At 51.8% G+C, this 10,673-nt stretch overlaps 1 protein-coding gene across 5 annotated transcripts in view; it reads left to right on the top strand.

Moving 5' to 3' along the window:
- The window catches only part of PPP6R2 (protein phosphatase 6, regulatory subunit 2), an 85,843-nt gene that overhangs the window by 47,137 nt on the left and 28,033 nt on the right, over positions 1–10,673 (top strand). For 4 of the 5 annotated variants that reach the window (XR_001137680.1, XM_012648793.1, XM_012648795.1 and 1 more), the window contains exons 3-4: positions 1,827–2,069; positions 9,301–9,487. Coding sequence is in view for 4 of the 5 variants with exons in the window: in XM_012648793.1 (XP_012504247.1) it covers positions 1,843–2,069; positions 9,301–9,487 (414 nt within the window). In the remaining variant the exon portion in view is untranslated. The remainder of the gene's footprint in view (positions 1–1,826; positions 2,070–9,300; positions 9,488–10,673) is intronic. The other variant, XM_012648794.1, reaches the window with a different exon arrangement.

The raw sequence follows: 10,673 nt of genomic DNA, 5'->3' as shown, positions 1-10,673 counted from the left end.
ATTACAGGCGTGAGCCACCGCGCCGGCCTGGTTCCGGTTTTTGACTGTTACAAATAAAGCTGCTGTGAACATTAGTATACAGGTTTTTGTGTGAACTTAAGGTTTTATTTCTCTAGGATCAATGCCCAGGGCCAAGGCAGTTTTTATTTATGGATTTCTATCAGTTGCTGCTTTATAGAGGGTGAAGAATACTGCAAGGTGCAGACAAGGAGGCCAGCCACCTCTAGCTGCCCTGTCATGCAAGTTCTTATTTTGGGGAAAAAAGCCTGGACAAGATGGGGTTCCCCTCTTTCCCTGGATTGTATGTTACCTGAGCGTTTGAGTCGTCCCATAGGGCATTTAGGAGAGGGGCATCCAACATGTTTGCGTGGAGGCAGCCATCTTTTTCTGAAAGTACTTTTAGTAATTATTATTTCTGGTCCTTTAAAGTTTGTTGCTACCACCCAGAAATATCCATCCACACTCCTTACAAGAGGAATAAGGAAGATCTGAGGACCCAGAAGGAAAACTGAGTGCAATGCCAGTGTGCACGTGCAGTCCTTTCTCTGAACGTCAAAGTGGCTCCACTTCAGGACCTTCGGAGCTCCCGCTCTGGGTCTCACGTCACAGGCAGCATGTGCAGGCGTGAGGCCGCCAGAGCCAACCTTTAGCGCAGTCTGGCGCAGGGAGGGGAGAGCATGTGCAGAAGGATAAAAGTGGTGAAGTGCAGTCCGTGTGGGAAGAAAAGTGCAGTGTCCTTGTGGTGAGGGTGGGGTCCTTGTAGGCAGCAGCCTGGGGACCTCTGGAGCCAGCAGGGCTTCTGGAGCCGAGATGAGAGGACACGAAGTTGTAGCAGCAAAGACCAGAGCTGTGGGGTGTGGCTGGACGGGAGGCTCCGCATCACAGCTCCTAGGACAGCCCAGGCCTCACAGACAGGCAAACCAGGGCGTGTACGTCTGTGGTCAGCCTTTTATTTTTCTAAGCAAAAATGTTAGGTAAGATAATGCCATCTACTGTTACCGTAATTTTGTAATTAATGTTTCATGCAACGCTGAAAAGATTCATAGTCTCAAAATAAAGTTTTAACTTTGTTAAAGATGTAGGATTTATGTTTTCTTTTTGTATCAGAACAGTGAAAACTTTGTTGCTAACCAACTTGGCCCACAGACTGACATGTGAGACTCACGGGGGCGAAGATACTTTGTCTAGTCCAGGCAAAGACAGCAAGAGCTGAGAGTGGGTTTGGGGAGGCAGAGGAAGGGCTAGGTCCATGGTGACTCCTCAGGTTGCTGCGGCAAGTCCTAGTGCCCAGCTGGTGTCCCTGTGAGGGAGGTGCTGGTGCCAAGGACAACCTTGGGTGTTACAGCCAGGTGGGGACAGCGAGTGGAGGGGCCAGGTGGCTGGGGGTGGCAGAGGAGCACAGGGCCAAGCAGAATGAGCTGTCTTGCATTTGACTTGCTGAGTTTGTGTTCTGTGAGAATTTTGGGGGGAGACACGCAGTGTTCACTCAGGATGGAGGGACATTGCTGGTACTGACAGACAGGAGACATCCAGGCGTCAGGGTGTGCTGAGCGCTGTGGCGAGGCTGGCGGGGACAATGTGGGGAATGAGAGTGAGCAGGGGGCAGCCCGGAGGAGAACCTGGAGAAGCAGGTCCTGGAGCTGAGAGCAGCTGGGAAGTTGGTGCTCAACTTTGAGCCTGACCAGGGGAGAGCCCCACCATGCTGAGCCCTGGGAACACACGTGCTCGTGCTGAGGATGGACTTCTGGACTTTGGTGTAGAGCTGCTAAGGGTGGATTCACAGAGGGGAGAGGGCAGAGAAGTGACCCTTTTGTCCTTGCTTGCAGCCCTGTGGCCGTCACAATGTTCTGGAAGTTTGACCTGAACACCACGTCCCATGTCGACAAGCTGCTGGACAAGGAGCACGTGACGCTGCGGGAGTTGATGGACGAAGATGACATCCTGCAGGAGTGTAAGGCTCAGAACCAGAAGCTGCTAGACTTCCTGTGCAGGCAGCAGTGTATGGAGGAGCTGGTGAGCCTTGTCACGCAGGACCCGCCTCTGGACATGGAGGAGAAGGTCCGCTTCAAGTATGTACCGAGGCTGTGACCAGGGCCCGGTGTGCTGGGCAGTGCTGCAGGGGCCGGGGCTTTCTGACGGAGAAGCCGGCCTTACACATTACCCCGCCTAGAAAGTGAGGAGGCCACTCCTTTGGGATTTGTTATTTGTGATATGTAAGAGTTTGGACTCTCTTACGTGTTTTCTCATTCTGAGTTCTAAGTAAGTTTATATGAAGTTGGTGCATGTCAGAGTGTTTTGAGTGACACCATGCTGAAAGAAAAAGACTGATCCCATGGTAGGCAGGCAGGATTGCAGCGTGAGGGTGCGCCGTCAGCAGGGGAGGCCCCAGGCCTGGCAAAGTGACCAGGCAGGAGAGATGTGCGGTACCTGAGTCCTCGCCCCGAGAAGCGCCTCACTGTGTTAGGAGACAGCAAGAGAGGAAAGGGCCGTGAGGCAAGATGGTTGGAGCCACAGGGCTTTAGGTCAGGACAGAGGAGTGCAAACAAGGAGGGGCTTGGGTGACAGAGAGGACGGGGCAGACCAGCCTCCCGCTTCTCAGGTGCAGCTCTGTAAGGAGGCCACATGGCCTGCAGTGTCCCCCGGTGATAGCAGGGGTCAGGTCAGACACAGCAGCCTCACGAGGAAGCATGAAATATGTGTATGGTGGTGATGTCTTGGAATAGGGTCGGCAAACTACGGCCTGCACGTCAAATCCTGGTTTATATGGCCCGTGAGCTGAGAACGGTTTTACATTTCTATTTAATAAATAGTTGGAAAAAATCAAAGAAAGAAGAATTAGTTACATGTGAACATGACATGAAATTCACATTTCAGTGTCCACCAATCCAGTCTTGTTGGACAGGGCCACACTCTTCCACATGGAGTGCAGAGTAGGGGAGTCGCAACAGAGACCATCGAAATGTCTGTTATCTGCCCTTTACAGACAACCTTTGTTGACCTTTGTCTTAGAAGGAAAATAAAGCAGGACAGGGGGACGGGACGTGCCTGTGGATGGGTTGGTCAGGGGTCAGTACTTCATCAGGGTGCTCAGTCAGGTCCTCTCTGACAAGGGGAGCCATGCTGGTTGTCGGGGAAGAAAGATCTAGAAAGAGCAGGGGCTTGCTCCTAAGGAGCCACAGTTTAGGGATAGGGTGGTCGTAGTTAGAGGCCGTTGTGGCCTGGGATTCGCCTGGCCAACACCGGTTGTCTCTTTTTTTCTTTTTCTTTTTTTGAGACAGAGTCTTGCTCTGTCTCCTGGGCTTGAGTGCCGTAGCATTAGCCTAGCTCACAGCAACCTCAAACTCCTGGGCTCAAGTGATCCTTCTTCCTCAGCCTCCCAAGTAGCTGAGACTACAGGCTCACGCCACCACGCCTGGCTAATTTTTCTATTTTTAGTAGAGATGGGGTCTGGCTCTTGCTCAGGCTGGTCTCAAACTCCTGACGTCAAGCAATCCTCCCGCCTCCAAGCAATCCTCCCGCCTCAGCCTCCCAGAGTGCTAGGATTACAGGCATGAGCCACCGCGCCCCGCCAGTTGTCTCAACATCACTATTAACAGCGCCCCCATCCCTCTCACTCCCAAATATGTCCCAGTTTGGTGACAAATTGGAACAAAGTGATGGGTTGGGGAGGAGAGCTGGAGGGGGTTCTGCTGGTCAGAACAGAGGATCCCAGAGCTGCATCAGTGAGCCAGGAGAGTTGCTCAGTCAGAGTTTGGGAGAAATGAATAGTAGATAAGAACGAAACGAAGCAAACAAAGCAATAAGAAAACTTGACCCTGGGGGAGAACTTATGTGAGTAAGCACATATAACCGGAGTAAACAGACCTGCAGCTGCAGGCAGTATTACTATTCATGTGTTTATGCCAAGGTAAACACTGGATAGCCATTTAAGTAAAAACTGTGGTATAATTTTGTAGGGAGGGAGAGGGGAGTCGGGTGATGTGAGTGAAAGCTTCACCTTCCGTTGTTGGAAGTCAATCCATAGTGTCTAAAATTGATAAGTGAAGAAGAAATTTGTGTGTGTGTTATTTAGAAACACAGAGGTGAATATCAGAGAACACTGCTCACGGTCTACAGTGATTGCCTCTGAGGAGTGACCTGGGACAGGGCAGCAAGTCTTCCCCCGGATCTGTCAGCTGTCCGAGTTTTCAGAGCACGTAACACTTGAATAAAAAACATTAAATCACTTTTTTTGAGACTGGTCTGAGTGCAGTGGTGTTTACAGTGAGTTGATCACAACCAGTTATAGGTTTCGTTGTTCCTTCCCCTCTCCCACTGTTCCACTTGACCAGCCTTAAAACAAACAAACCAACCCACTTCTCTTGAGAAAAGAAATAGGATGGGTGGGTGAGGTGGTGGCTAAAGGAACAAGTAGGGTCAAGATGGGGAAGAGCCTGGTGTGGTGGTGGCTCCTGTAGTCCCAGCTACTTGGGAGCTGAGGTGGGAGGATCGCTTGGACCCGGGAGTGCAGGGCTACGGTGTGCCACAATGGCACCTGTGCACAGCCACGCACTCCTAGAGCAGTCTGAGCAGCATAGTGAGACCCCGGCTCTTAAAAAAAAGAAGTGGGGAAGATATAAATATGTGTGTAGGCCAGGAGTTGGAAAACTTTATCGGTGAAAGGTCAGATCGTGAATATTCTAGGCTCATTGCATAAGGCCATAAGGTCTGTTGCAACTGCTGAACTCTGAAGTGGTAGCATGAAAGCAGTCAGCCGGCGGATGTGGCTATGTTCCAGTAAAGCTTTAACTGGTGCCTGTGCTTCTCCAGACTCGAGACTACTTCCAGCTGGGCCTGGCACCAACAGGGTGAACAGCACCTCCTTCAACAGCCCGTGGCCCTTAGAGGTCAGGGTTCTGCCGTAGAGCAGCTTGGACACCCTCAGGACTACAGGTTTAGGGAGAGCTCCTCCTGAAAACAGAATCTGCCTGAGCTGTGCCTGCTCAGGGGAAGCTGCTCCGGAGTGGTTTGGGCTCAGGTAGCAGCCACTGACCCTGCTGAGAGCCAGAGCTGCTCCAGGCAGGCAAGGTCCACATGCTGCCTCTTCCTCAAGGCCTGACATGCAGCTGGGCCCCGCCTCTATGGAGCAGCCCTTGTTTGAAAATCCGCTGCAGCCAGGCGGCACTCAGTCACCTTCCAGATCAGAGTGCTGCCTGCTGCTCACTCAGGCCATGGCAGAAGGTGCCATCCCTGGGATGGGAACGGTGGCAGCCATGTGGCCCAGCCCTAGAACCACATGAATGGTCCTGGTCTTTTTCATGAGATTCTTGTCTAGTTTGCTTGTCAAGTTCTGGATCATTTGAGAAATAAAACAAAAAACCCAGCAGATAGACACTAAGGTATCACTTTGTTACTCATAAAGCAGTGTAGTTTATACCTCTGGGCTGTGGGCTAACTCGCTCCTAACTGCAGAATTAGAGCTGCTCACCCTGTGGGAAGCAGCCTGGGTCAGGGCGGGCCCCCAGCGAGTACCCCCTGCCCCAGCAATACTTGCCGCACTTAGGGGCAGGCCCGAGAGGAAGTGTCCGAGAGGAAGAGACTTGTGCCATAACAATTCCTGGACCCTCCATCCCACTTTTATAATTCCACTGTCCATCTTCACTGATTTCTTCTTTCGCTTCCTTGGTTTACTTCCTATGGTAAATTGTGTTCTCTGGCAGCTCCCTGAGAAAGAGTACCGGGTGGCACGTTAGGGATCAAAGTGTCTGAGCTGGCTTCTCCTTCTTGTGCTTGTCCGAGACGCCCTGTTGTTTGAGTCCGGCTTGGGCATCTCCCCTGGGGTTTTGGGGACTCCTGTGGTCCTTTAGTCTCCAAGTCTGATGCAACAAGCCCTGACTCGTGTGTGTCACCTCTTTCCTTTCTTCTGTGAGGGTATGTATTTGGGTCCTTTTCTAAACCCAATAATGTAAAATTATTCTCTGGGTTAAGACAGGGATCCCAGAGCTGCATGGGTGAGCTAGGAGAGTTTCATCGTCAGAGTTTGGGAGCAGTTAGTAATAGAAACTTACAAAACAACGAGAAACTGTTAACTCGGGAAAAACATATAAGTAAGCAAATATAACTAGAGTAAACAAATCAGCTCAGCTGTGAGCAGTATTTACATGTTCATAACACGATAAACACTGGATATCGACTTTTTCTCATTTGTTACGCTAGGCACTCCATGGGCCTTTTGGTCTGTAAGTTCATGACATTAGCAGAGGGAAATTTCTTTTAGTATTTCTGTAATAATTTTCTTCCCTCCAGTTTTTCCTCTGTTCTCTCTTTCTGGGACTTCTAATCAGGTGTTTCATCACCTAAATTAATACTTTTCTCTTCTTATCAGTGTTTTGTCTTTCCTTTTTTGGTCTACATCTGAGAGGTTTCTTCAACTTTTAAGCTCCCATCCTTTTATTGACTTTTGAAATTTCTACCATCATATTTTTAATTTCTAAGAGCTCTTATTCTCAGATATTTTAATAAAAGCTTCTAGTTTTTATTCACAGATACACTGTTCTAGTGTATCATCTCTGGGAATATCATAGTTTTTAAAACGTCTCCTTCTGTTCTCCACACACTCTCTCCCCTCTGCGCACCTTGTCTCCTGCCTGTCAGCGCTGTGCTCCTTTCAAGAGTGAGGCCCCAAACCCTGCACAGAGCTTGGGGTCTGGAGGGGCTTGCTCACTGCGGGCTTCACCTCGGGATTCAGCAGCTGACTCTCTGGTTAGATGACAACTAGTTGACTTTTCTCCAGGAGAGGATCCTTCTAGCTCTTAGCTGTGACCATACACCAGTCAGCATCCTGGGAGCTGAGTCGGGAAGAGGGGCTGGGGGGCACCCAGCGTTGTTTTTACCAAGTCCCCTCTTTCAGGACAGCACCTGCTCCACCCCTCGGCCGTCGCTCAAGAGCTCCAGCCTACTTTTCCCAGGAGGGCGGAGGGAGGGGCAGGGTCCCACTGCTCTGTGACGGTTTCCTTCCACCCTTGCCAGCCACTGCCTCAGTGTTCAGGCCTCTCCGGAGTCGTGGGGCCTGAGTCCTCAGCTCCAGTCGGTGTCCCTTCTGTGGGCTCCTGAGGTTCCACCTTCCCCGCGCTGAGTTGTGCTCACGAGGCTGCCTCTGTCCCCAGGCCTGGTCCAGCATCATTTCCGCTTCTCTTTTCTTGTCTTTTAAATTCTTTGCATTATTTTAACAGAAGTTGGAGAGGGATTATCAACAAGTCTGTGTGCTCCATCTGCTGCGTTTAACTGGAATTCCTATTTCTTGTATAAATTTTAAAAACTACTAGGAGCAGTACCTGTTCTTTGAAGAGTAATTGTAAAGTACTGATAAAGAAAAAAATGGGACAGACGCGGGGGCTTGTGCCTGTCGTCCTGGTGCTTTGGGAGGATCACTTCAGGCCAGACATTCGAGACCAGCCTGGACCCTGCCTCTCCAAAAAAAAAAGAAAAAGACAAAGAAAAAAGGAGGAGATCTCAGTCCCTCCTCCTAGAAAGTCAGCTTCTTGTAGCCCATTCTGTGCCGTATGTGCACACATTTGTTACGCAGACAAGATCGGTTGGTTCCCTGTGTGCTTGAAACACTGTTCCAAGGCCTGGTCTGTACTTGCTTTTCTCTGCTTCCTCAGCGTTGCTTTTCCTCCTCACCCCACGGGATTTAACTTCTCCCCATCGCCCTCGTCCACCCTGTCTTGTTTAGGGTCTGGTAGACACAGAGCTTCGCTGTGGCCCTCGGGGTTGCGGGACTGGCCTTTCCCCTGCTCCATCTGGTCCTCCTGCCCGATTAGCCAAGCGTCATCCACTGTGCTGAGCACGTGTTGTCCAGTCCTTGCCACATCCAAGGTGGGCGCTGGCTACCCCATTTCACAGACAAGGACACTAAAGGCCAGAGAGGTCGGCTACTGAGGGGATGCACCTGGGCCTGAGCCGCTCCCTGTCCCGGCTTTCAGACCCCTCTCCTCACACACCCGCCTGCAGTGCCCCGTGTGCTGACCACGCCTGCGTGGGCCCCAACCAGCTCTTCTCTCCCAGCCGCCAGCCTGCTGGCTTAGCTCCTGCTGTTGGGCCACTCTTCGTGACCCAGAAGGTCCGTCACACTCAGCCCGCCCTCACGACTCTGTTCCTCAGAGCTCTAAAAGCTGCTTTCTTGTCTGGGCTGGTGAGGAACACCCACCCCAGCAGCCGAGGCCCCTCCCCTCCTTCCCCTTCCACACGTGTTTGGCCATTGTGCTGGGCTAGCCGTGTCCACGAACCCAGCCCCTAGCTAGTCACGGTGACCGCCTTGGCTTAGGCCCAGTGCTAGGGCCTCCTCTGTGCAAGAGAAGGAAGGTCATAGCACCGACCTCAACCGAGCGCTTCCTATGTGCCAGGCACTGCTCTGCCTTGTACCCGTTATCCCTGTTATCCTCACAAGAGACCCATGGGATGGGCAGGTACCCTCACCTGCATATTCGAAGGAGAAAACCTAGACACAGAGAGGTCAGGTGACTTGCCTGGTGTAGGGACGGCCTGTTCCAAGGCAGTCAGTCCCACTGCGTTCTTGCCTCTCCGGTGCCCCCGGACACAGGGATATGGAGCCCTAGGCCTTGTTCCTGGCACCGCTGTTGAGGGCTCTGTCCTAGCTACGGGCCAGGTGTGCCTGTCATGGGGTGACAGCCGCCACCCACCCCTTGTCTGCCAGATGCTAAGGAGGGAGCACAGTGATGTCATCATGGAATTACACGTGATGGACTAAGGATGATTTTGTATTTGGTCATACATTTTTACTAAACAAAAAGCACATTATTCACAAATACTGGTATTTCTTAATACTGAATTGCTTGCCTAACACCTCACAGGTGATGCTGCACAGCAGGCTGCTGCTGCGATGTGTCTCCAGCCTAGGGCAGGTGGGGTCTGTGCGTGGTGGCAGGAAGGGACCCGGGTGAGGAGAGGGGAGGCAGGCTTGATGGGGGGTGGCGTGACCGCGGTGAGACGGGAGGTGAGGGCCTGGTGGTGAGCACCAGGCCTGGAGAGAGGAGACGCCAGAGGCCAGGAAAGGTTATTTAGAGAGTGGAAATAGAGACTGTAGGACATCCGAGTGAAGGGTATGAGGAGCCTGTCAAAGGCATATTAAAAACTTTGAGCTTCTGATAGTCAAGAATACCAGTTATTCTCAGAAGAATCACGTTTCTGTTCTGTTCTGATCACGCGGGTCTGCTTCCTAAGACGCAGGTTGTGGAAGCAGCTCCTGAGAGTTGGAGAAGACTAATTTCACCTCCAGTTGCTTGGACTGTGCCCTTTTAGATACCCAAACACAGCCTGTGAGCTTCTGACTTGTGATGTGCCGCAGATCAGCGACAGACTGGGCGGGGACGGGCGTCTGCTGGGCCTCCTGTGTGACTTCCTGGGCCGCGAGCCGCCGCTCAACCCGCTGCTCGCCAGTTTCTTCAGCAAGACCATCGGCAACCTCATCGCAAGGAAGACGGAGCAGGTGAATAACGCGCAGAGCCCACGTGGCTCTGGATGCTGTCCTGCTGGGCGCTGGTGCCACTGGCGGCCTCGCCATGGCCTCGTCATCAGGCTGTGGGGGCGCGTGTGGAGTATTGTGGGGCGCTCTCTGCGAGTTGGGGTTTGAATGGGAATGTGGCATCCCCTGGAGTGTTCTTGAGGGCGGGCTCTGGAACGCCAGCCCTTCCCGCCACCCCAGAGTAGGCCGGCTCGTCACATCACCAGGTACAGGCCTGAGGTCCTGGGATGTGCCTTTGTCACGCAGGACCCTCTGAGGTCTCTGCTTCATCTGTGCGGGCGACATGTGTCTGTCCAGGGCACTCACTGTTTCAAAGCAAATAAAAGGTGACTTCTAGCATTAGACCTCTGCAGAAGTAGCAAGTGGATCTGTCCCATTCAGCTGTGGCGGGCTCCTCCTGGAGTCCACCTCCTGACGTCCGACCTGTCATGGCCTTTGGCCTCTCCACACTGTGGACACACGGGTAGAGGGAGGTGTGAGGGAGCCCTGGGCCTGGACCAGCCTTCCTCTGTTATCCCTGCCGGCATCCCCACTGGATTAATTCACAACAAATCCCAGACATCAGATCATTTCTTCTGTATTTCAGTATGTATCTCTAAAATAAGGACTTTTTTCTTTTAAATAAAACTAGAATTTCATTATCTCACCCCAGAAATACTAACTGTATTGTTTAATACCATCAAATATCCAATCAGGGAACAAAGCAATATTTTGTATCTGTGTCTTGAGCTCTGAGAAGGTGCAGCCCCCCAGGAAAGTGGATGTTTCACTTGAGGAAATTCCACAGGGGTGTTGTGAGTATCCAGGGAAGGTCATCTGTCCCTGGTTGTCAATCTGAGGTTTACAGGGACCCCTGAGGACTGTCTCAACTCAGATCTTTTTTTGCAGCAGAATGTAAAAGAAGAGTGGTGGCGGTCGTGGGTGGTAGTGGGGGTGCTCCCCCGGGGGCGGCTGCAGGATGGGAGTGTGAGTCCTGGTCACAGCAGGAACCGTGCTGGACAAAGACCTTTTGGTGTGTGGCCCTTGCAGCCCCATGACGGGATGTGTGTATCTCATAATTTTACTATAAGCTGATCATATGCCTCCGCCACTTTCAGATATTTTCTTTATAATTTAACTGCTTCATATAATATTTCCCTTTCCTTCCCTT

The sequence above is a fragment of the Propithecus coquereli genome, unplaced genomic scaffold (genome assembly GCF_000956105.1).
Source record: "Propithecus coquereli isolate 6110/MARCELLA unplaced genomic scaffold, Pcoq_1.0 Scaffold294, whole genome shotgun sequence".
Classification (NCBI taxonomy): domain Eukaryota; kingdom Metazoa; phylum Chordata; class Mammalia; order Primates; family Indriidae; genus Propithecus; species Propithecus coquereli.
The sequence above is the reverse complement of the archived record's forward strand: the minus strand, read 5'-3'. Positions and strand labels throughout refer to the sequence as shown.